Raw genomic sequence first — 25790 nt, 5'->3', positions numbered from 1 at the left:
TACCTAAGAGTATTTTTGTTTAATTTATGAAGATGTGGATACTTGCTCCAAGAGCAGCTTTTTAGGGGTGAGAGGGGAAGGGATGGAAGAATAATTAATGCATTGTGGGTGAACTGCTAACTATAGCTATGCTAATGTGTGAAAAGAACTTTGCTAACAGGTATTCATTAAAGCTTTTGGTGTATTCACTTCTACCCATGACATTTAACAGGAATGATTATCTTACCTTCTAACGGCAACAGGCTTTTAAAAATAACTTAATCTACACTACATATATTAAACTCTGCTAAAATGGGCAAAGAAATTCTGATTAACATGCCAATGACATTTTAAGACGCTGAACTCTGTACTGCTGACTCCTGTGAATACTCCAGCATCCTGTTAAGAGTTAGGAGATGACATGTGTTTCGTTGCTCTCCCTAGAGCACCCTGTTTTGCAGATACTCAGTTTTTGATACTGAATTTAGCTTACCTATAGATAATTTGTAGGCTGTAGAGATCTGGGCATTACTTGTCACCTCAAGTGTACTTCAGTGGTTGAGAAATGTGTGTTCATGTTATGGATAAACCTTCTCTGGCTGGGTCTATAGCTGCATGAGCTGAGGAGGAGAAGAGAATCAATGCTGACAAATCCACATTGACAGAACCATTGTGCCAGTCCGGAAACTTCTCAATATGTGAAACTTTCTATCTTCCTTAACTGGAAGAGGGAAGCCAAGGAAAATATCTATAATTGCCAGCACCTGTATAAGCATGTAAATATCTTTCAGCCCATGCTCTTAAAAAGGAGTGAAGATATAGAGGAAAATTAGGATATATGTTCTATTTATCACAGCAAGTTTTAAGAATCATATTGCTGTATTTCACTAATTTCTGGGCTCTTGACCAGAGCCATGATCTCATCAGTTGAGGTATGTTTACCACTTGGGCTGCCAAATTCCATTATGGTTATAACCTGCAGACTGACTATTTTATCACCGTCATGGTCCAGGAGTACAAGTTTCTGTGTCATTACTTGTTGGTTGTCCAGGCAGACAAGTATTTTTCTCTTTAGGTTCTTTTTTTTTTTTTAAATTAGGGTCTGTGGCAATCTTTGCACAAGTTCATTGAGGATGCTCAGTAAAGATTGGAATTTTTATAACTGTCATGCCCTCTACCATCTGCTCCTTAGTTCTCTTCCCTTCATTCTCTGGTATAAATACAGACTATCTTTAAATCAAGAAATGAGTTTATATTCTTTTTCCTCTTCACTGGAAAAAACAGGTTTGAAGAAACAGGAAAGGAAGAATGAATGGGGTCTTTGGAGTGGTGATAATGATTGCTGTATGAAAAGAGAATATCTCAGTGAAGGAGGAAGTGCTATTTCACAAGTATGGATATGGATCTCCTGTAGTGTACTGTTGACTTAACTGTAGCACTGGAAGTGGTTGGGTCATTCCTGGAGATTCCAAGATCGTGAACATCCTTTACCTTTCCTCACTGCAAAGTACTTGCAGACAAGGTGATGGAGTAGTTGACCACAAACTTTTGTAATAGAACAGTATTAACAGCTAGTAAATTAAACATTCTTGTGTGAAGCTATTTTAGTGTTTGCCATGCTGAAAGTGAAGATGTACATATTTGATCTTTTTTCCACTCTTATGGCAATTTGGATTATAAATTAAGGAAAAGTTAGCAAGGCAGCTTCAGTTGACAATGACGAAAAACTTCTGCTTACTTGTGTTAAATTTAGATTGGTCTGTATAAACTGTGGCTTGTGTTATTTCCAACATTTTCAGTTTGTTACCTTTGCTCCCGTCTAACAGAAGTCTTTGTAACTTTGCATAGCAAAAAGAAAAAAAAAAACGAAACCATTCATGCAGTTAACTGTCATGAAGTGGCCAAGGGTCTAAATAGCTTTTAGACAATCAGAGGTGGTTTTTGTTCACCAAACATGACTTCAATGCAAAATAATCTCTTTCCCAAAACACATGCTGGAGTGAGCTTCAAAAATGAGGACAAATGGAGATTCTGTACTAGGATGTTGCAGTATCCAAGAATGCACAGGCTGCAAACGTGAGCTTTGCTGCTAGATTTAAGTTGGGACCCCCTTCCCTCTTCAGACTTGCAGCTTTTTCAGTTTTATTAATGTGTTAACTTAGATTCTGTGCTTCATCAGCCCTTGGTGAGAGGTTAATAGGGTTTTGTATTGCTTTGAGCTGGGAATTGTGTTACCTGTTGTCCTGACTTTGGCTGAGACAGGGTTAATGCTCTTTCTAGTAGGTGTCGCAGTGCTGTGTGTTTTGGATTTAGTGTGTACTGTCTGTACAGTAATGAACTTATGGAAAGTACATAGTAAAACCTCTCCCTGAAAATTTGCCCCTCTCCCTGCAGAAGATAACTTGTTGTATGATGTTCCATTGTTTCAGTAATTCCTGTGAAAGATTAATCCTGAAAGTAAGTATCTGTTGCATTGGGTCATGTGGCAGAGAAGGTGAACAGCTTGTGCTATATTGTTACCTTGTGTTTTTAGTTATATCTGTAGAAGTCCACTTAATTAATCTCAAGGTCTGAACACAGAACATTGTTGAAACTGCTGAGCCAAATTGCATCATCTGACTGCTGGTAAATTAAAAAAACTCCAGTGTCTACTTGCAAAAACTTGCAGTAGTGATAGCTGTCTTAAGAAAGTCCTCTTCATACTCATATGTCTATAACTTTGGTAATATTCCTGACAACATAATTAAAGCTTTCTACAGCCCTAATGCTTTCTCCTAGTGCATTTGGTAAAATATGTAATTTAAATGAGTGAAAGATTTTAGTTACGCTCCATTTAGAAGAAGCTGTTTGAAAAATCTACTTCTGGAGTGACAATGTTGCATGGAGAGCTGTGATGTTTTCAGGGTATACAGGGCATGAACAGTGTTTATAGAGGAGCTTGTAGCTATGTATTTACCTGTAAAATAGAATGTAAGATGTTCTTGAATGGGAACTATTCACTCTTTATTGTGTGTTTTCACTTTCTTAAATACTTGTTTAGTAATAAACTGTAAATCCTGAATTCTCTTTCCCATTCTTCAGAAGACTTGAAGATTTAATGCATATCAGTAGAACATATCTAGTTAATGGACTAATAGTATTCTTCAGAATAACCTTAAACACATGACAGATACACATACACTGAGCTTATCTATATTTTCCCTTTGCTTACAAGTGAAAATTTGTTTACAAAAGTTTGTGACTTGCAAATGATGAAATAATGGGTTCCATTTGCCTCTTCAATGCGAACAAGGAGCTTCAAGTGAAAGAGGTTTATGAATTAAGAAAGTGTCTCTGGTTTTAATTAGGCAATAATATTAAATGAAAAGACCCTTGCTGAAGATATCTTTGATGGAAATAGCTGGGTCTTGTCAGTAGAGAACTGGAATCCATCTTAAATTCACTGGTAACACTTTCTTTTTGGAAGTGTTACTTGCTGTTCATACTGAGAAACTTTGCATATTAGAGTTTCCAGATTGCATGATTACAAGATTGATTTTTATTTAAGATGCCATAAACAAAAATGGTGATACATGTTCTGGATGTGTTTTCAGACATGCTTTTTAATTGCAGATTACTAAGATGTGATTTTAATATTGTTTTCCATTCCCATCCTGCTTGTCCAACCCAAAATTTTCAATAGCATAGTACAGATTAGAGAGGTTTTTCCTGCTACAATAATAAAGTGAAACTGGTTGATCACTTGTGACTTGAAGAATAGAAAAAGCCAGGCAAAAATTAACAACTATTTGACATAGTCTCAGTTTTTTTACTCTAGATGAAATTGATCTGTCATCTTTTAGAAAAGATGGCTTTGTAGTGATAACATTTTTTGAGGTGGCTGGAGTACATTAATCTTTGTAAAAACTTCGGTTTCAAAAAAATTAGATATTTAAGTAAATTATAATGCTCATTACTACTTGATTAGTTTTGCTTCATTCAGGTCAGGCAATGTGCAATCTTAAGAGTTTTTCTTCCCAAGTTACATTAATCAAGGAGACAGACTTTGTCCTTCCTTTTGAAATTAAATACTAATTGTTAACAGATCTTTTTAGTAGCTTGCTATTTCATCAGGCTATTCCTGAACAAAGTGCAGATAGCACATCAGTGTTACAGGTAACTGTAACCTCAGGTATGAGGTGCTTGTGCCACCGAAGGTCCCTGATCCTGTGCCTCTGTTCTTCAGCACAGAACCCTGCCCAGGCCTGCTCGATGCTTTGCTTCTTCTTGTCCTGTTCCTTTTTGGAGTGTTGGCCTTGTGGTCTCTGCTGTAGCCACAGGGAAAGGGTGGAGGCAGCCTGTCTTCCTCTTAATTACTGGTGTTCTTGTTTTCCCTTAGCCAAGAGCGGTAGTGGGGTTAACTAGCTGTTTGAGTGGTGTTTTATGTTATTTTTGTCAGGGCAGAATCATCAGTATTCCAAGTTACTGGAGCTCTGGTTGTGTTGTAGACTTCAGGATGTTATGAAGCCTGCAGTTCCCTTTTAAATTCAGATTCAATGCAGAGCTGGGGACAGATTATTTTCATTTTACAAACCCTTGATTCCTCTCTTCAGTATGTTAGCATACAAATTATGTTCATTTTTAGTTCCACTTGGAACTTGTGGGTTTATGCACATCAATACTAGGGAGCAGTAGCTAAACAATTTTTGGTGATTATTTTAGCAGATTGTTCCAGTAATTTTTTTCCTTTTATTTCTCCCATTGTTTTGTGACAGTAAAAGTGATTAAGTTTCAGTGTAAGATCTGAGGTGCACGGGACAAAGTGTGAAGGGCAACATATGACTGTCTATCCTGACAAGTTGTAAAAAGTGAACATTAGGATGAAGTCACAGAGCTACAAACATTACCCAGAAGGTTTTTTCAGTTATTGTATTATTGAAGCTATTTATTTCTTCAGTCTTGAGCCTTGGTTTTATTCTTTTTAAATAACAGAAACTTCCCACTGGTAGGTAGGCAATCAAGATTACTGTAACATTAGGTAGTCTGGAAGTGTACAGTCAACTTCCTCCATTAGAATTGAAACTATACCCAAATTCACTTCCAGACCACTCCAAGTAAAGGCTGTATGCAGCCTCACCTGTGAATATTAAATTAAGCCCAGCATCCTGCATGGCTTCAGGCTAGCATGCCTTATCTGTTCTGTGTCAAGAACTACAGTTACAAATGAAAATCTTCTGATTTCTGCCATTAATATTTCCCTGGTTTTCCAGCAAAAGAGACAAAGTGTTCCAGACTCTCACATGTCTCCTGCTAATTTATTTTGTATAGTTATTGTGTAGAAAAGAGATCGAAGACCTTTCCCCAAATCTGATTGCAGTAACTCCCATTTTGCCAGATTATCTTCCCGTGTGTTTCACTGAAGCTGTTTTGAAGTGTGGTTGTGATGTTATATGAGGTAGTGTTCAACAACAGCTCAAGTTCAAAACACAACTTTGTATGTAACAAATTCTGTATGTAATTCTACAACCAGCCCTGAGACAAAACACTCATCTGGGCCTAAGGTGGCAGGAACTGTCCAAATGCCTCAGTCAGTCTCTTTCCTCTGCCAGACCCTTGCATGTCTGGACTGGATGTTGCAGGTACCACTGTGGATGAAGAATTAATACATACTAATACTAATATTAATACTAAGCAGTGGCAATGTCTCGAGGCAAAAGGGAGGAACAGTTCATCCCAGGAGCAGTAATTGCAGTTCTCTCTATGCCCCAGTGGCAGCTGAGCAAAGATTTAATCTCTCAAGAACACTTCCCTAAATCTCCATCTTGGTATTGGTCATTCATTTTTCAGGATAAAATCAAAATTTTCAGTGCAGTAAAAAAGCCTCCTCTGCCATTTTCCATATGCTACTTTTTCTTAGAAAGCTGATGACTTTAATGGCTTGGGTATGTTCTTCCTGAAATTTCACTAGCAATAACATTTGTCTGTAGCTTTCTGTTTGCTCTTTGTGTTGAGAATAATTTGCAGAGAAGGCAAATTAAGGTACATGAATTCCCTGACAATTAACTATTTAAGTTTCTGTAAGCTGGACTGTTCTATATTAAGCCCTTGGGTGCAGAGACAGGTGATGAGAGAGATGTAGCTTTTAGCCAGTACTGAGACTCCTTTGGGCTGCAGTAATAATATGGAATTAGTACTTCAGCCTAGGCTGTCACAAGCAGAAACACATCAATAAGTTGTCTAACAGGAAAACGGAATACATTTTAAACTAGATTTTTTTAAAGAAATAAGAGTTTTTAACCGATATGTCAGACTTGCTGTTAGTTTTCTTATAATTTCTAAATGACAACAATGTGGATTTTATTAAATGTGATCCACCAGTTTTTTTCTGTGTCTCCCTATGAATGATGACAAAGTCAATTCGTAGCATTTTGAAGACAGTTAAATATTTAATATCAATTGAGATTCAATACAGCCTCAGAACGTTCAGTTCCTTCCTTTTGGAGGGTTTTGTTGCTTGAAGGTAATATTCTGGACTGACTTCGTGGTTTGTGAGGTCTTCACTGACAAATAAATGTCTTTTGCTCTGTCTTAATTGATTTTTATTGATGTGGCATTTATTTCTTTGTACTAGAGACACTAAAATAATTCTATTTTAGAGATTCTATTTTCTATTTCGTTTTTCTTTTGGGAGATAGAGATAGAACAGATCTAGTATGGGGACAGAGTTGTAATTCAGTTATGAAATGTACTTTGTGTTAATGGAGCCCAGAATGGTCTTAGGTTTGCAGTAGTGTAAAAAGCAGTGTGCCTTTGTTAGTGTGTCCAGAGTATTAAACTGTATTTTATTGTAGATGGAGAGCCTATTGAAGTTCATCCTGATGACTTTTTAAAAGTCTGCCTTCTCTGAAAAGGTGATGAAGAGTTTGTTGTCAAGTGTAATTTGAGTAAATTGAGTAGCTGGCAGTGCTATTCATACATGGCAAACAGGGAGTCTTTGTTTAGAAGGAATCATCAATATTTAGAAGAAAAAGATCAATTTGAGGGTCACATGAACAACCACACTACTGTGCCTTCTCTGAATTACATATATATGTGTGTGTAAATATATCAAATTCTCAAAAGCAGAGCTCTTCGTGGGGCAGGGATGTATTTGGGGATTTTCAGAACTAGTGGTGACAGGATCTGTTGTAGAACTTGGTCTGAACAATAAATTTTAAAGTGACTATAGCAAATAACTTGGTAACTACGAAAAGAAAAGGAACCCTTCAGTTCAGATTATGTACATGTTACTTCAGTTGGTGTTTTTCAGTAAGTTTTATGCAAATAAAACTTGAACACATGATTGTGGCAACTGATTTGCGTTTATAATCAAAATGAATTAAACTGCAAATGAGCATTTATTTCTGGTTGAAGAAAATAGGTATGTAAATGTTAGATGATCATTTCACAAGAGGAACAAAGCAAAATGAACTAGGAAAACTAAAGAAGTGGCTTAAATATTCAAAGCTCAAAGGAATAACAGTAATGGAGTTATGTTAAGAGTTCAGTCTCTAAGGAGAGTATCTATAGTTCTGCACAAACCGAATTAATACTTTACCCCTTCATAAAGTTACTAAAATGTATTTCTACTTGTGCAATGAGTTTAGAATTCAGAGTACCAATTACAAAAAAAAATGCACAGAGTGTGTACAGCTTTTTAAATAGTACTTGTAGTCAGATATTTAAACAATTATGACTGAAAAACATTTTTCTGTATCTGTATACAGCAAATGTTTAGCTGTCTTAAATTTTTAGCTCCCTAATTTGTAGTTAAGGAAACTGTTTTGACAAGGGCACTTCTATATGCTTAAGTCCAGAGTGATAGGGCTGACCCTATTAAATGATCATAGTTTTTTGCAGTCTGGTGATTAACAGGCTTTGAACTTTCCTGGCTTTCTTAATCCCTTTTAATCATTTAAACCTATTATTGTTTTGACTTTAATTTCAAAAGCCCTTTAAATCTGTCTTACAATATTAATAGCTGATTAAAGTCCTGATTTCCAACCATATTATCAGTGGGGCGCCTTACCTTATTACACTGAATAATTCAGAAACAACTAGGAAACTATTGATCAAGGGCAAAAGAAAAAAACCTTCAGAAAAACTGTACCTAATAATTTCTATATTTAAAGTAGTGATCATATCCATGCATTAAGTGGGGGAAACAAAATACTTTAATTTATGACATGAATAACTGTATTTCTTTTTTCTTTTAGGTTTCAGTAGTGTCATTTTAAGCTAATTCTGTGTTGACATTTAAATCCATAATCCATCTTTTATAATAACTAATGTGTTAAAAAAATCTGCTATTATATTTTGACTCCCTTTCACTCAGAAATTCCAACTTTTTTTTCTGAAAAAGAGAGGTTTGTATAGGGAATGATGCAGCCAAATAAGTCTCCAGTCATAATAGTGGACAGGAACTGAGTAAAAAGGAAAACACTAGAAATTTGCTCCATGTGTTCTCAAAGATGGTCTTTCATTCTCTCAGCTCTGACATGTCTATTTTCATCGCAAGGTTTAAAGTCTGGAAATTTTTTTAAGTGAAATGCCCAGTACCTGTGGTTTGAGTTTTGAGTTGTGGTTTGCAGTTTATTTTTTCCCTAAGCAGATGCTTTTGTTTAGTTAAGCAGTACAATTCTCTGCCAGTCAATGCACATGTCCTTTCCCAAACCAAACTTCATTCTTTGTCATTGATAATTATGAAGTAATTTGTTTCCTAATAAATATGAACTAATTTATTTTCTCTGAAGTAATTTGTTTTCTACATTCTATAGAAGGTTAAGATAGAAATATCTTAACCTTCTGTTGCTATTTTTTCAAGTATCCTCCCACTGCCACTAGTGTGTGCTTTACTCCTACCTACATTTCTTCTTCTGAAACTGAACACTTGAGCTGTAAGTTTTTCTGTTTGAAAATTGAAGAAAATGAAATAATTAGTGAGGCTGGCAGCTCACTCTGGGATCTTTTTGCTAATTTTTGTTTTGTTTGTTTGCTCATTCCTATTTCTGTATTGTAGTAGCTCATTGCTGTCTTAAATGCTTGGTGTGAGTTGGAAGCTCAGGTTGAATTAGTTGCAGTTCATAACACTTCATTTCTCCTCTCTCCAAGTTACTACTCTGTGGGATGTTTTTATCCCCACACATATTTTTATGCTTTTAATTTACCTATTTGGCTTCACATGTGTTAGTATTTTGAAGTCTTACTGTCTGCTAGAATGCTCTGTTGTCATGACATACCTGCGCCAGTCTGCTGTCATCTGTGGATTTCATCAGTAGCTGTTGTACTTGAACTCAGGCCACTCATGGATGTGTGGCATAGTGTTGGGTCTAGCACTGATCCATGTTGAAGTCAATCTGATTTATGCATTCTCTCACACTTCTAATACTTTCCCAAAGGAATGTCTAAAAGGTGTTTTAAGCACTTTCCTCTTTCTTGGTATATGTGCAAAACTTAGAATTTTTTTCTGGAAGCAGGCTTTCTTTGGGGTTGTGTTGCTATCATGTAAAGACAATCTGTCTTTACTCTTTCAATTTTTCAGGGAATGGCAGTCTGGACTTTCGTATTTATCAACAAAGCAGTATCTACTCAGTAAGAAATTTTTCTAAAATGGTCTAACCTGTTGCAAGATCATTCTTCAGTAACAGTGAATAATGATGAGCTGTCACTGAACCCCGAAATTAGTGTAGAAAAGGTCTCTGTTTTGCTGTTAGCTTGAGGCCAAGAAGGAATGTGAAAAGACAAGGAGGACCAACTGCCCTGTTAAAGAATAGGAGAGAGGCTAAAGAGGGGAAGAGACTTTGAGGGAATGAAAAGTGTACTGCATTTCAGATGGTGAAACTGGGAGCCTAAGAATGGAATCTACAGGGGGAAAAAAAGTTAACATATTAAAGTGGTGGAGTAAATGCACTGCAAGTCAGTCAAGACAGCGAGACATTCAGAATATGAATCAAAGGCCTTTACTGTTTGGGTTTGTAATTTTTTTTTAATGGAGGGAAAAAAAACATGTCTTAAATATTCGGACTAAGGTCCTTGTATCTGCCAGTTACAGAAAATTTTAATTTGATTTAGCTGGTTTCATCTAGTCCATGATGAATTGGGCAGCTAAATTTACATACCGGGTGTGGTCTGGGTTGTAGATTTTTTTTTTATTTCGTCTGGATTTAGAAAATTCACAGCCCTAGAATCTGATTTAGCAAGCTCAAAGTAATGATCCAAACACATACAAGCCATGGTACTCACGCCGTATCTGTGTGCATGGCTAAGACTGGGTAATGGGCAGAGTAAGGTGACATTAGATTGAAGTGGAGTTTCTAAGCAGTGGTAGCATTTCGAAAATGCAGAAATACTTGAAGTGCTATTTTACTACTGTAGGAAAAGCAGTTTCCTTACTGCTTTTCGATCTCGTGTAAATCAAGTCAGACAAAATGGAGTTAGTTAGCACTTAGAGCAGCATTACTTATTCTGATAAATTGCAGATGGAACTTGAGAAACAAGCTGACCTTCTATACCCATCCCCCATAAATCTGATGTGTTAGAAATATTTGGTGAGCTGGGCTTGCTGTGTGCATTGGCCTGTAAATGCTCATGAGGATGCACTGTTGTAGCAGGTTCACACATGGCTGTGTTTCTGACCTGGATGATCTTGTGGGATGTGAGAACTGCATAGAAATCAGCCAATATACTCTGAAAAAGGACATGTGAACACAATGTCCCAAAGATGCCTGTTCTAGTTTTGACAAGATTAATATTTAACAAAAAATAAAAGAAAAATGACTGTGTTTCCCTTTTTTTTTGGACCACTGAAGGTAGCCTTAAACATCACTTAGAATCTGAAGTAACACAACTGCTGAATCATTCTTATGCAACCTTCTTTAGGTTAATCTGAAAAACAATAAGACTATAGGGAAATCCTTAAGCTTTCTTAATGACTTCTTTGAAAATTTATGAAGAAAGGCTTCTGCAGAGCTCTGTCTTAAAAGGTTTCTTCTTTTATTGATGAAGCATAGCCTAGTATAAATAAAATCTACTTTTCTTGTCCAGTTAATGCAACCAGTGGGTGTTAGGTGTCTGACGGAGAAATCACACTCTATTCCTTTTTTTGATGACTTTCCTGCAAAGTTCAAAGAACACATTGGAAATCTGCCCTTTCATGCATTGAATTTTTAATCAATCTGGGGAATACTTAAAGCAGTAAGTGCAGCAAAGCATGTCAAATACAATAAGCTTATGGAATAGCAAAGCCCAAGTGCATTTAAAGGTGAGCAGGGTTAGTCAGAGCCATGTTCTGAGGCAAGAAGTTTGTATTTATCTGTATATCAACCAAAGTAGAGGAATGTCTGTGCAGATATATATTTAGGGCTTCCTGGAATGCTCTACTGTCCCAGTTTCATATCATGGATATAGTTTAAATATAGGGGTATTTTTGCTGACTACTCACATTGACAGTTAATGCAGAAAAATACTTTTATCTCTAGTGTCTTGCTCTTCACAAGTATTCTTGGAAATAGTGATCAGAATATTATTGTCATATATATGCAGTTTTTCATACATCCTTGTGAGTGGTCTGCATTTCATCTTGTCTCTTCTGGCCCAAGCAGCATGTATATGTGTGTGCTGATTTTCATTTTGATATCTATGCAATAATTACTTAATGTTTCTATAGGAGGTTTTGCTTAGATTGGTGGATTCAAGTCAGAAATTTTGAAAGGTGACTTAATTTTCAAGCTGTGAAGATCTAGTGCCATTTTAAAAGTCAGTTTGCTCATCACCAGTTTCATTTTGGGCTTTTGGACAGGTGAATTTTACCATCTTTGCAGGAAATTTTTGTTAGAGTAGATCCGAACTTGATCTATGTTAGGAGTTTATCAGCAGTCATATTTAGTGCAGGCTGTGTTTTCTTGTTAATTTGGTTAAGGCTTCGTGAAATTGGATGCTGCCTGAAGAGAACTGTGCCTTATGGCTGTTTGTTACATTAAAAATATTACTGTAAAAATGCTTGTTACTGTCCAAGTACATTAATTTGCGTTCTGTCTTGTATTAGGAACTGGGAAATAAAAAATCCTAGAGTTGTAGGATTGCTGTTTCAGAAGGATCTTTAAAATGCATTGCAGAAGTTGAACTTGGAAGTTCTAGTATGCTTAAAAAATGAAAAACAAGCATATAATGAAAATGATACATTTCTGCAGAAATTGAAATTGAGGTGATAAACTTGCAGGTGAATGCTAGGCAAGTCATGTACATGAAGAAGCAAAGAATATACCTTTTTTAATCACTGTAACCAAATAGAATGTAGTGGTCAGAGTTGTACTTCTAGCTGTTGGAATAGATCTCTTCCAAGTGGTCTTGGCATTTTTTTCATAGAGTATATTTAGATTTACTTAGAGCACATTTCTTCAACACCATCCAATACCATGTCCTCAGAATGCCTGCAATAATGTTTTAGTCTGGGTCTGTTACTTTATTTCCAGGCTTGCGGAGAGGAAAAATATTGGAGATTTCTATAGCTATGAATTTGTAATTAGTTGTGCCTTTGTTTCCTGATGAAATACAGGCATATGAGATTGCTCATTTGTCCTGTAAGTTAAATGTGTAAACATGTCTTTTTGTAAGGTCAGAGAGAATACTGTCTAAAAGAATTCTCTTGACACTGGAAAAGGTAATGTATGGCAGTGTGAAACTTACAATTTAAACTGTTATTAGAGATGGGTGATAGAATTCTAATTTCTGTTAGCACCTATCTAGAGCTAGGACACTTAAGCTTTGGTTAGAATAGGGTATGTTGGAGTGACCATGGTACAAAGACATCTAGAGGTTAAACCAAGCTGTTATGGCTGAGTTTGGGGAAGGAGCTGCTGTCGAAGGTGGCAGTTTTTCCCACGTGCAGTGAGGTGAGGGGTGTCAGGAGCCCTCAGCTGTGATGCTCAGAGGCCGAGTGTGTGTATTGGCACTGGCAGCTGCACAGCCCCTGCACAGGGGCAGCTGTGCCCTCTGGTCATTGCTGCAGTCCAGCCCTTTGCTGCCCAGCTGCATGGACAGCTGCCACTCTGAACGGGGGGTCTGGAGCACTGGCTGCTCTTCCAATAGATTAAATGTTCGTGAAGGGCAAATCAAAGGCTTACATGTGTCATTTTTGAGAGGTACTGCAGCGTGTTTTGACACTTACCTACAGTCAGGCTGTGGACCCTTTTGCATGTTTCACTCTGAAGCCCCCTTGTTTTAGATAGGACCTCAAGCAGTGCTGAAGAGACTATTAACATTTTGAAACTATCACAGTTTGCAACTGGATAGTTGAGAAGAATAATAATTTTGTGTTCTAGGAGGTATTGAACTTTGAATTTGAGAGTAGAAAAAAATGAAGTTGTGATCACTCCTTTGCTTTCTTCCATAGCATATATGCTTCTCTTCTACTCACTAGTTTAGTATCAGGCAATTAAATCAATAATACATACATAATTTGTTGTTCTGGTTGCTTAGAGGGCTTAGATGTCTGTATTTTAAATTTTTTGACTGCTTAACTTTCGCTTCAGTTTTGCACTTAGTATTGTTAGCTCCTAAATGTTTTTTAGAGAAATCTGACAAATCTAACTGTCATCAGTTAGGAAGACCCAACTGGTGCTTATCAATCTTGCTTATGAAGCACATGTTGGGAAAATATTATGTAAGCTGCTCACTGTGCTAGCTGCACATTTAAATTTATTAAATAGTTCAGCATCTGTGTATGAAATATAATATGCATCTTAATGCATAAATTCCTGATAAAAGTTTGAACTCTACAAGCATGTCCCTTTGTGGGAAGTTTTCTTTGACAACTTGCTATCAAAGCAATGTCTTCAGAGATCAAGGAAGAATATTTTTTAAAAACTGTTCTCATAGTAAAAGCAGGTGGTGGTGGTGGTGAAAAATACTCTATGAGCTGAGGTTCACCAAAGGAACCATTCTGCAAACCTTAGGGGTAGCAACTGTGTTCCTCCCAGCCCCTCTGTGGTATGTCAGTAACATAGCCCAAAATCACACATCTGTTGAACAGCATTCCCCTTATGTTTTACACGGTTTCTGTAGTAGCTGACTTTTTAGGCTGAGAAAGTAGTGACAGGTTTTATTTGTTTGGGTTTTTCCCCCTCTAAATAACTGCGGGGGTAAAATTGTGGTTCAAAAAAAGGTGTAGTAACGAGGATTCTGGAAGCTTTGGAAAATTTAAAGATAGCTTTTACTTCTCAGCAGAGAAAATTGTATGCAGTTGAAGCTGAAGTAGTCTGACTACTGGTAGAGGGAAAGCATGCAGCTTAATTTTTAGTGAAGAATGTCTATGATTTTCTGTGGGTATATTTGTTAATGGGCAAAATTATCTCCATTTGCAAAATGGATTGCATATTGGTGTATCTGTCTATGACAGATAAATCCTTTGGACAAAGGCCTGATTTCATTTTAAGTCAGACTGCAAGTTTCTTAAGAAGAGATAATGTCCTTTCACTTCTGAAAGATGTTCCTATTAGAATTTCCTGGTAACTCCTTGCATTTTCTTTGATACATGAATATTTGCTATCAGTGAAATGTTGATTAAGACATGACAAACAGAGATATCGGGGAGGTGTAGCAGCATTATGAACAGACAGGTAGACAGGGCTAGACCCTTTTTCATGTTAGAAAAAGCCTGATACTTTTGATTGCAGAAAACATTAAGTTGGGAGTAAATATAAGATCATAACAGTAAAAATTGTTGTCTTAAAGACTGACAGGATGGTAAAGTATGAAGAAGATTGGGCCATTAAAACAAGTGACCTGAATCTGTACAGGAAACCCTGCTTACTGAGAGTCAAACATGAGCCCTGCACTTGGAAGGAGAACATGGATGAACCTCACTGTGTTCTGATTAGGAGTGTCTACAGCAAGGATTTAGCAGCAAAGAGCATAAATGGATTCCAGTCAGCATGATACAATAGCAAATAACCTGGGGCAGTCTCTGTGTTTGTAAACAATAAAAATCAGTCGGTGTCTTGTATGTCTGAATGCAGCGAGCACTAGTGAGCATGAGAATGTATCCAGCATCAGTGCTTGCATTTTAAATGGATGCTGAAAATATGGGTTTCAGAGAGTATCATCAGAAAGTGCTGTAAGGAACTGAAGGATATTTTGCCTATTTCTTATAAATAAAAATAATTTTGCAAGGTAGCGCGAGTGTAGTTGTTGGTGACTAGAATCTTTCCTCAGGAGGATTAACTTATGGTTCTGCAGTTGTCTAAAGCAAGGAACAAAAACAGAGGACAAAGGGACAGTGGGAACCTTCTGCAGTGTGAGCAGATAGCTGTTTGCAGAGTTGTCCAATGGACACTTGACTAATAGCTGCTTACACTATGAATGACTGTCTTACAAACCAATCAACCAAAAAACCCACCAAATCCAAGAGAAAAGAACCAAACCCCACAGAATACTATAACAATTTGAAATGACAGAAGATTTTGCTCTGAGGCAGAACAAAAGTGAGGTCACTCCTTAAAGGTTTTCCACAGTGAGTGACAGTGCAGGCTGCAGCATGGCTGGCAGTAGGCTCCCCTGGCAGAGACTGCATTCTTGTTTCCCTCTGATCAGGCACTGTTGGCAACCTATTCTGTTAAATTAACTATTAGGTTAAGCTAGCAAAGAAAGTTTCTTTCTCTCAAGAGCTCACTTTTACCAGAAGTTGCTTGTATGGACTGTAGAAGTTTTCCTAAATAGTCAGTTGTTAAAGTGTATTTTTTTTCTACAGAATGTTTTGGTATTTATTTTAATAGTTTTATTTGGTAGAGAGAGAAACATTACAGCCACATTTAGTGTTTCTGTTGTCTGTAATCCTCCCTTGTTTTCTCTGATTCAAATTATAAGATCAATGTATGGTTCATGGTATGGAGTACAGTGATTTTTTTGTAGATAACCAGTAGAGTATGTATCCAGTAGCGTTTGAAGCCATGATACAAAGCAAAATTTTGTGTGATGTTAAGTTTACTTTGATATACATGTAATAAGTTTTTAGAAAGTTTTGTGACTATCTTTGCAATACCTGAGGTATCTAAATCAACAAATGCATAGTTTAATAATTTGAAACTATAAAACTACATTTTATGGCCATATTCTCATATGAGTAACTCCTTTGTGTTTTTTCTTTCTTTTTTCCCCCCAAGGTATGGGCTGAAGCCAAATGACCAAATTTTGGCAGAGGAGAAGCACAAAGAACTGTAAGCTTTTTTGTGGTGATATACATGCATGTTAACTATATACTTTTTAATGTATATATGTGTCTTATTGTTAAATACCTGAAGCAAAAATGTTAGCTTTTGTGCTTTAGTATTGTCTGCTGTAAATTGCAAAGTTTGTCTGAAGACTAATTGTCGCAAAAAGAGATTTTAAAATATTTTTTCATTAATTTCTTTTAAAAATTCTTTTATTAACTGCAGTTGCTACTAATGCAATTTAAGTACCCCATTTAAATGTTCATCCTAAATGCCTGTGTTAATTTCCAAATTAGATACAGATTTGTAGGCTTGCTTTCACATTTTTTATTTTCAGGGTAGAGATAGTGGGGAATTTGGTCCATTTTGTGTTCATCTGCATGCTTAGATATAAAAAGAACATCCCTTTTTTCCTTACTATTTTAAACTTTAGGCTCTTGCACATAACTGTTTCCATTATTACATTAGTGTTATTTTGCATTATTTTATTATATACCCAAAAGACTTAAGAGTTAGGTTATCCTCATGTAAGATAATGTACCTGTTTCAGATGAATTCACATCTATAGCTGTCAAGTTTTCCCATGCTAAAAGTTTGGATATTTTTAGTAAGGTCACAGATTTCAAGCAGTAAAAATGTATTCTGGTAACAAGGATTTAATTCCTCTGGAAAATATTTTTTTCCAAAAGCCTTAGTGATTGAATTACTAACTAAATGTCCCATGTTCTTTCAGAAGATGGAAAAAGACATTTAAGTTACTACATCATGGTAATACACCTGTGGCATTAAAACTGCTTGAGCTCCAGACAAAGGACAGGCAACAGCAGTTGCCTTTGAGTAGATAAGATTAGTTTTATGCAGAGCACACTCTCTAATGATAGAACACCAATGGACAGCATAGCTATGATTAACCCATTAGCCCATTTTGGATGCTATGAGCTAGAAGTGTTAAAAGTACTGGCATGCAGAGGGGTTAAACACCAGGTAAATCACATGCAGGTCTGTATTTTGGACAGTACAAGTTGTACTGTGTACACAAGCTTTATTTGTTTAATAGATACTGATTAAACTGAACCTTTTGATGTGAGATAGTTCATTTAAAGATGAAGTAATCTTTCAGCTTCTTATTTTAAGTATATTGCATATTAGTTAACTGCATGTTTATTATTGATATGTTGACAGCATAGTCACTTCTTAAATGAAGGGTCGAACTAATTTTATTAAAGTAGTTCTTTGTTAAATGTTGTTTAATGTAGAAAATTCGGTAAAACTCAAGATTTACATGGATTAACTGCAACAGAAACCTTTCTTTGGTGATTTGTTATACACACTGCATTAGGTCCTGAGATGATTTATGTGTTGTTCGGTATAATGAAAGAGGTAGAACATGCTTTTGCCACTCATCTTGTCATCTTGAATGTCACTGGATACTTGACCAGGGAAAAACTCCTGTAGGTCAGTGTCACGTTGTTTTCAGGAGAGACCTTTGGAACTTCTCTAATGCTGTATAATCTTGTCCTTGGACCATGTGAACACAGCAGATTGCACATTGTTGATCTTCGGAGCACTTTCAGTCCTTCCAGCTAAATTCTCTGATTTAAGTTATGGATGAGTTGTTAGATACTTAATTAACCTTTTCTGATGTTTAAGTAGACTTTCATATTTAAAAGAAATGCCAGTTCTAGGAAACACGCAAGACAACTTAGCTCTAGGGTAATTGTTGCTGATGTGGTTATAAACTTATTCTTAGGTACAGTGCCCTTATAATTAAGGTATTCTCCTGACCCTGTTGTAACATTTTAAGTAAAATACAAAGTTAGTTTCTGCATATTACTGTTCAGTGCCAAAATCCTCCTTCTTAAAATAATTTATCTCTAAGTCTTTGGAATGTCAGGAGCTTTTATATTGTCTTCCTCACTAGTAAAGAAGACTCTTTTGGCATTGTTCATCTAAAATCCATCATGGTGATTTATCTCACTGTCAGATGTCCTTCAGTTTCTCAGAGATACTTCTGTATAGCTGTTGTTCATAAAAATGTAACTTTGGTTCAGTAATGAATTCCTTATCTCCAAAGGTAACTGAGCCTGCTACCCTGACTTGGCTTGATCCTTTAGTCCTTGACTGTTAGTTATCTAGAGAGATAAGTACAGCCCCTAAGACTGGCATTGGTTTACAGGCATGGCATCGTGCTTAATTTCTATTTTAAGCGCTAAGGTATGAAAGATCGCTTTTTATTTTCCTGCTTTCAATTCACTTCAACTGCAGCTGCCTTTCTGAATTTGTCTTTTCATTTTGTGTACATTTCTTTTGTCTAATAGGACTCTATTAGCACCAAAGCTAATGCATATATATGCATTCTTCTCAGAATTTAGCTGGAAATATCTACTCCTTCCCTGCCCCAATCAACTTCTGAATGTACCTCATGAAAGGTGGAGGGTACTGTCCCACAGCTCAACCTGTTTCCATGTAAAATCAGCAGATTAATGAGAGCCATCAGCACTGGTGATCAAGCTAAGCCATGCCTATGTATGTAGGGACTCAGATGAGCAGCACACTTGTTTTCTGTGGCAAATCTGCTGTTCTGCAGTGGGAATAACAAAGGTGGGGGAATGGAGATAGGTTCAATTAGCATTGGTGTTTTACAAGGGAAAGTATGCATTTGTGGCTCAAGGGATGTCCTGCAGATGCTTCCCACCTTCCCTAACCCAATTAATCCCCCTCGAGTCCTGCAGGACTGCTAGGGAAACTCAGATATAATAAGGCTGGTGAGGCCTTAAAGTTGCATATATTTCTTTCTCCTCCTGAGAAGAAAAAAAAAAAAAAAAAATACAAACTCTGAAACAAACATAAATATTTCTTTTGACCCCTTGTCTGGTCCTTTTACAAGAGTTGTTTCTGTTTTTAATTCTCAGAATTGGATTGAATGGCTTCAACTGAAGGTCATATTAACCAAGTATAGACTTCTGTATGCTGTTGCCTAGGGTGATTTTTTTTTTTTTATGGTTCCACATCAAAAGTTTTTTAAGAGAATAAATTCAGGTGCAGCAAGTAATGGGTTATGATCTAAGTTGTCTTGATATTTTAGTAGGAATACTTTAATGTAGAGTCCATCTCCACTGCGTAGAGTAAGTGTTGACAGAGGACTTGGTATTTCTTACTAATATTTTCTTTTATTAAACTAGGGCCTGTTAGCCAAATTTTGGTAGCTTGACTAGCTTGTATGAATATAGGTGACTAAAATATAATCATTGTGAGTTTTAAACATTGGTTGGAATTCAGTAGTACCACTGACACTGTAAGCAATGCTTCAGAGCACTTGTTTTAGTGCAGCTTTGACTGCTGGTTGAACAGTTTTATAAACTGTTTTGTTTAAGCAGTTTTGGCTGTGATGGGGCACTTTTGAAAGTGAGTTGAAGGGGAGAGTAAGAGATGTGGCATCTGCATTGTGTTTCTGATTTTGTAAGCTTTCAAGAGCATGAAGTGAGAAGGAAGATAAATATCAGCTTTCTTTCTCCTCAGTCAGTTTTTGATGGATTGGTCAGAAGGGAGAGAGCAGATGTGTTGCTCTGTAGCAAGTTAGCTGAGAGAGATTCATTTAACTGAGAGAGATTTCATTCTTACGTGCATACTTGCTATTTTTCATAGTGAAACAAGAGAGAGAGGGACTCTTAAATTTGAGGACGGCTGTTTGGGTGACTGATGGAGTTTTGATTTACCTATAACATCTGGCAGGAGGTGGTGTGTCTGTATTTTCTGGTTTTGCTTAGGTAGTATAAATAGATATTTAAGTGGAAGGGTCAGTCTTGGAGTCTTAATAGGGATGTTTGGGGATTGCAGGGGACCTCTGATGCTTGGGAAAGAGTAGAGAAATCTACAGTAGGGATTTAGAAGTAGTCTGGGTATGTTAGAGCTGGAGGATGTCAAAGGGATTAGAACCATGTCACAGGAATGTTGAAGAGCAATTTCCTTGTATTTAGGGGCAGGGAGGCGGCCACTCCGTGTTAGTCACTGTCCATCACAGTACTTCAATAACAAAGCGAAGGCACTCGACCCCGAGCACAATTGGAGTGCCAGCGAGTGCCATTGATAGTTCAGCTTGCAGGGAGAGAGACGTGAACTGTGGGTCACCAAGGGATGCAGCCGAGTGCTCTGTGCCACTAGAGGGGGCAGTTTGTCTTCGGTAGGACTCGCAGAAATCCTTCCCTGTGTGTCGGCTTCAGGGTTTGTCCCCTTGGGCTTAAATCTCTCTACAATACCTTTGGTTTTATCCATCCTCTTTCCCCCTAAAGCTAAAAAAAGAGGGTAGAAAATTTTGTGGAAGCAGGGGGATGAGAGAGTAAAATATCAGAAATATGAAGCTTTAAGTCTTTTGTTGGCCTTCTCTACATACGCTGACAATACAGGTGATTTTTATGGATGAGGTGATGTATGAATCTGTCACAGCTGATGAGTTACTTGATATGATATACCTCACTTGTAATTACATTTGAGTGGATTAATATATACTATGAAATATGATTTGGCAATGAATTAATGTGGAAAACTGTTGTGGCAGTTATAACAAGGTGCCCAGATAAATGAAAAACCTTGCAAGCTCCCACCTTTACATGACTTTGTCGTAGATTTCTTCCCTTTTTTTTTTTTTAGGTCAAATATCATATTGACCTGTATCCTTGTGTATAGTTTTGCCTGAAAACTTCAATAAAAGTCTCTACTGTGCAATTGATACTCGTTTTTACAAAACCAAATTTTTTTAGAATTTTTACAGAAGAAAACTCTTAAACTTCTCTTTTTAATGAATAAATAGTAATTTAGAATGACTAGTCTCTTAAATTGCCACTTTCTCCCAAAGCAAATAAAGTTCTGTTTATATTGACTCTGTTCCATGACATGTAATTAAGCACTTCTTTAATTAATCTTCCATTAAGTACTTGGGAATTCTGTAGAGTAAGAATCTGGATGTTGTGCTGTGGATATTTGAGAAACTTGTAAATGTAAGGAATGAACATGATGGTTGGGAAGAATCCAGTGCTGATCTGGAATGTTTTCATAATCCAGTTCCTTGAGTTGTTGGCTCCCTCTGTAGAAACTACTTTAAATTGCAGTTTGATTTCTCTAGAATTGTTTTATCACTTCTGTGTGATTTATAAACACGCACATAAAAGCTTGAGTCATATGTACAAAAAGAACTATTTATGGTTAGCTACAGAATTTCTATTAAAGGCTTCTTCTCTCTGTATTTTTTTCCTTCATTTTTCTGTGTGTCCACCCTTCATGCAGTTATTTCGAATTGCAGCACCAATGCAAATTAGCAGTATAGAAATCAGCTCATGAAATTCTCAGTAACAGGCAATCCTGCATAAAATTTCTGAAAGTTAATGTTCTAAGTTTTAACAGAAATACATTTAACTTCTTCAATGAAGCAGTCTTTATGTATGCTTAAATTGAAAATCAAAAATTTCAAGTTAGTTTTAGTGTATAATTTCATTTTGCATCCTGCTGTTGGAGATGTTAAATAAGTAATCTACACAATACTTGTACAGGGTGGTAAGCATCAGTATTTTTGAACTGTGCTTATGTATCAGTACAGTGTTTTAATTGAGCCTCCTGCTTCTGTTCATGTTCTTTTGTGTGTATAGCACATTAAAGCTCAACTTTGCTATGTGGTTTTAAAGGCTCTATTAGAATAGTCTCTGTTGTTAAACAGCTCCTGGAAATCAGTGTCAATTCATTCTTATATGGCACAGTGCTTATTTGATGTAAAATAGAAGAAAACTTCTGATTATAGCTATGGCTGGCAGTTAAGAACAAGGCTTATGTTCCTTTGGGGAGCTTGGCTTTGCAGCCTGAGATGATTATCCGAGGCTGTTGTGTGATACAACACTTCCATAATAGTGCGAAGGAGGAGTGCTGGAAGGGAAAGAAAAGGATAGATATGAAAGCCAATGGAGAATCCAAAATATTTTATGTATGCGACATACGAGGTATAAAAACAGCTGCTAAAGGATTGAAACTTTGCTTTTAAGCCCCTAGTGTCAGATTGACTGTTCTTCTGTAGTCTTGCTCTTAATCTCATATATTCATTTTTCTTCTCTTACCTTCAGTAGAGGTTTTCTTATGTCATCTGCTTTGATTACCACAACCATATCATAAGTGGTACAGAAGAGATATCAAAAGATCCTTCAACGGAAAGATGTTTTGTAATGTTCCAAATGGCAATTCCAGATCCAATTTCATTGCTTACAGGAACTGTCAAAGTACTGGTTATTGAGTTAAATTGATCTCTGTAACGATTTCATACTTTGATAATTTGTGCAGGAATAGGTAGACTGATATGGGCCACCGATTTGGCTCTTTGTGTAGTGAGCTAATGAAGCCAGGTTATTCTGTTTTTCTTCCTGATAATATTCCTGACAGTTATTACTGTTCCTCAGTGCCTAGTAGACATACATGCTTTAAAGCAAAGAAATAACATTTTTCCTTTTGCTGCCTGTTCATGAGCTCACCCTCCTGCACAGACTGAGCAGAGAACCCACAGCCCTGAGCTGCACTCTCAGACCCAGAAAGTTCAAGTAATCTGAACTCGTGTAAATCACTTCAGCTCGCCTCTCACCCAGAGTTCGCAGCAAAGGCTTCACAGACAGCACGGGATGGCTGCACCCTCCTGGCGTTCATTTCCAAGAAATGCAGTTTGGCAGTCAGTTAGACATGATTGTCCAGAAGAAGGAGACTGCCCTCATGACTTCTCTTGGCACTTTTCTTATTTTTACAACTCGTTAAAATATGATGTTCATGTTTTAACTGCACGGACTCCTGGTATTGATGAAGTATGGTGCTAATGCAGTAGTGACAAGACTGCAACAACAGACATATTTGAAAACTGAGTTTTGAATCTACAAAATGATTTTTTTTCCCATACTGCTGTATATTTCTGTCACTGTAGTGATTTCTTTCCAATAGAGAATGGGGTGCACTCTTATTCTAAGATGCAGTCTTGTGCTACAGAACATGCAAAATCTCCTGGGATTGCTGCTTTTTAGCTAAGGTAGCTAAGGTTTCTGTCTCTTTATTGCACAGTTTAGAATTGGACAAGATCTGTCTTGAGAGTATTAATTTTTGTACTATGCAATGTAGTATAAAACTTGAGATTTTCTTAAAATTTAGGAATTATTAATTGGACCTTTTAATAGCCTAGAAGATACATTGTCTTAGTGTCTCTTAGAGAATGTATTACAGATTGCTGTGGGATGGTTTTTAGCTGTCAGAGTAATTATTTAACTTCAAGCTGCAAGTTACACTGCAAGAACTGCATATTCTGAAACAGAGTGAGAATTTAACATGGGATTTTTAATCCATTCTCTTACTGTATTTCTAACATGTCTTTTGTTCACACTCTTCTAGACATAGCACCAGAATCAGAATAAAAGCTAATACCCACCCAACCATTTTATGGAATTACATTAATTTTATTGCCTTCAGTATACTGCGTGTAAAGGAGAACCTTTAGATAATCTTCTGCTGGCAGATCCTGTTGTAATTCCGATTTTGTTCTGATTTTAATGACATAACATCAAAGCTGTCGGAGTGGAGGCGCTGTTTGAAAGCCCCAAAGGATGCGGTCAGTGGCGGGTGCCTCCAGCCGCGGGGAGCTTTGAGCAGCAGCCGCCTTGGTGGCAGCTCTTTGAGACCTGTTGTAAAAGGTGTAAAATGTCTAAAGCTTTCAACTACTTGAAAGGACTTGACAGTGCACTGTTATCTTTTTGCTTAAACACTTCTAAGCTTGAGGTGAGAGGGCTTACCGCTTTCATTGAGCCTCTTTAAAAGCAGTGGAGGTAAGAAATGTGTATTTCATATGCATGCAGCTTGAGCTTGAGATGAAATACACCTGAGCAAGGTGGGGTTTGTGTGGGGTTTTTTGTATGGCAGGCCACAAACATCTTTCATGTTCGGATTGCTGTGTTAACTGCAAAACCCAGAATCAGAGTGTAATCACCTCTTCTCTAAACTAGGTTTTGGTTTTGTTCTGGTTTTTAACATGTTGCCGGTATCGTTATCTAAAAGCTGGCCAATGCCTAAGAGAATAAAAATACTATTTTTTTTAGTTCTTAGTAATTTTTTTGGATAATTTTGAGAGTAAATGGGGAATTTAAACTTCCAATATTTTTACATTTTAGTGAAAAAGATTACTGTAACAGAAGATACACTTAAACTGAATTTTCAAATATAGACACATTTAGTTTGAGTTTTGAAGAGCTTCAGGCTTTTGTGAACTCTTAGGATTTTAAGAATAAGACTTATTTCTTGGTGGCACTTGTGTTTGCCTGCTCTTTTTAAATTAATAAAGTATGTGTACTTATTGTGTGTTGTTTTTTCATAATTCCATGAGAGACTTAGAATATAATGCCAGCATTTTTCCTAAATAATCAGGTAATGAACTTTATTGTAGCATAGTCCTGTTGTTCTGACATTTGGGTGCAATGAATAACATGGTATAAATTTCTCGTGTTCTGAGACTTCAATTTTCTCATTTGCAGTCTTATTTTTAGTGAAACTCTCTAGAATTGACTTTCCAGAGAATTTCCACTGATGTCCTGCTTGTTACCCTATTATCAAAATGGCAGAATCACATCAGATATTCCCTTTCCAAAGCAGTTAATATATTATCCCTTTCTTTGCTAATTTGGCTCTAAAAGTATCCTCATTTAGAGATATAAGCACCACAAATAAAACATAAAATAAGCTGTATCGTTTGTCAGCAACTGAGAGAACAGATAAGTCTCTATTGCCCATTCAGTCTTTTCTGAGTTAAGCTTAGCCCCAAGAGTACCAATTAGTGCTCAGAATAGTGAAATCTGCTATTTTAAAGGTGGTCATCTATCAGAGCAGATTAAATGCCTTGTGTGAAAATAATTTACTAGCTGCCCATTAATTGCATTTCCTTTCATAGAACTGTAGAAAGAGACCTCAAGAGAGCATTTAGTTTCAATCCCCCAATCCAGCTAGAGATGCATCTTTGTCATTCCTGGCAGATATTTGTCTGGCCTCCTCTTTGGAAATAGTAAGATGTCATGTGGAGACAGTGCAATCTTAGTAAATAATTTGTAATGGTGTGCTGCTTCATTCACACTGAAGAGTTTGCTTACAGGATGGAACAGAGAACTATTTCCCCTAACAGTGAAGAGGGAGTTGGATGGATTACAGAATGCATAGGAATTGTGATGGGGGTAAAAAGGCAGTGGTTCTAAGCAGGAGAGCCAGGACAGTGTAGAACAAGGCTGTGTGCAAAGACAATGTGTGCATGTATTTTTGCTAGGGTAAGGTTCTGGGCACCCATGCACTCCTACAGGCAAAAACATAGAGCAGACAGAGTAGCCTGTAGTGTGAGGAAAATACTGAGACTTAAGCCATTTTAGTAGTGTGATGGAAGAGGTCACCTGAAGTTGACCATCTGATTTAATCAGGACATCTGGAAACCCCTGCTTAGCAGTCTTAAGTATATGTGTCCAATATGGATGTGCAGTTCTGCATTTGCAGGGAGATAAGTTTGTCTTGCTTTCCTACTGCTCATGAATAACGTTGAAGACTTGC

At 36.8% G+C, this 25790-nt stretch overlaps 1 protein-coding gene across 2 annotated transcripts in view; it reads left to right on the top strand.

Annotated features, from left to right (window-relative positions):
* ADK (adenosine kinase) overlaps window positions 1–25790 on the top strand; it is a 271853-nt gene that overhangs the window by 17910 nt on the left and 228153 nt on the right. For both annotated transcript variants that reach the window (XM_014879843.2, XM_014879844.2), the window contains exon 3: window positions 16155–16208. In XM_014879843.2, the coding sequence (XP_014735329.1) occupies window positions 16155–16208 (54 nt within the window). The remainder of the gene's footprint in view (window positions 1–16154; window positions 16209–25790) is intronic.

This window comes from Sturnus vulgaris, chromosome 8, assembly GCF_052056855.1.
Source record: "Sturnus vulgaris isolate bStuVul1 chromosome 8, bStuVul1.hap1, whole genome shotgun sequence".
Taxonomy (NCBI): Eukaryota; Metazoa; Chordata; class Aves; order Passeriformes; family Sturnidae; genus Sturnus; species Sturnus vulgaris.
The sequence above is the reverse complement of the archived record's forward strand: the minus strand, read 5'-3'. Positions and strand labels throughout refer to the sequence as shown.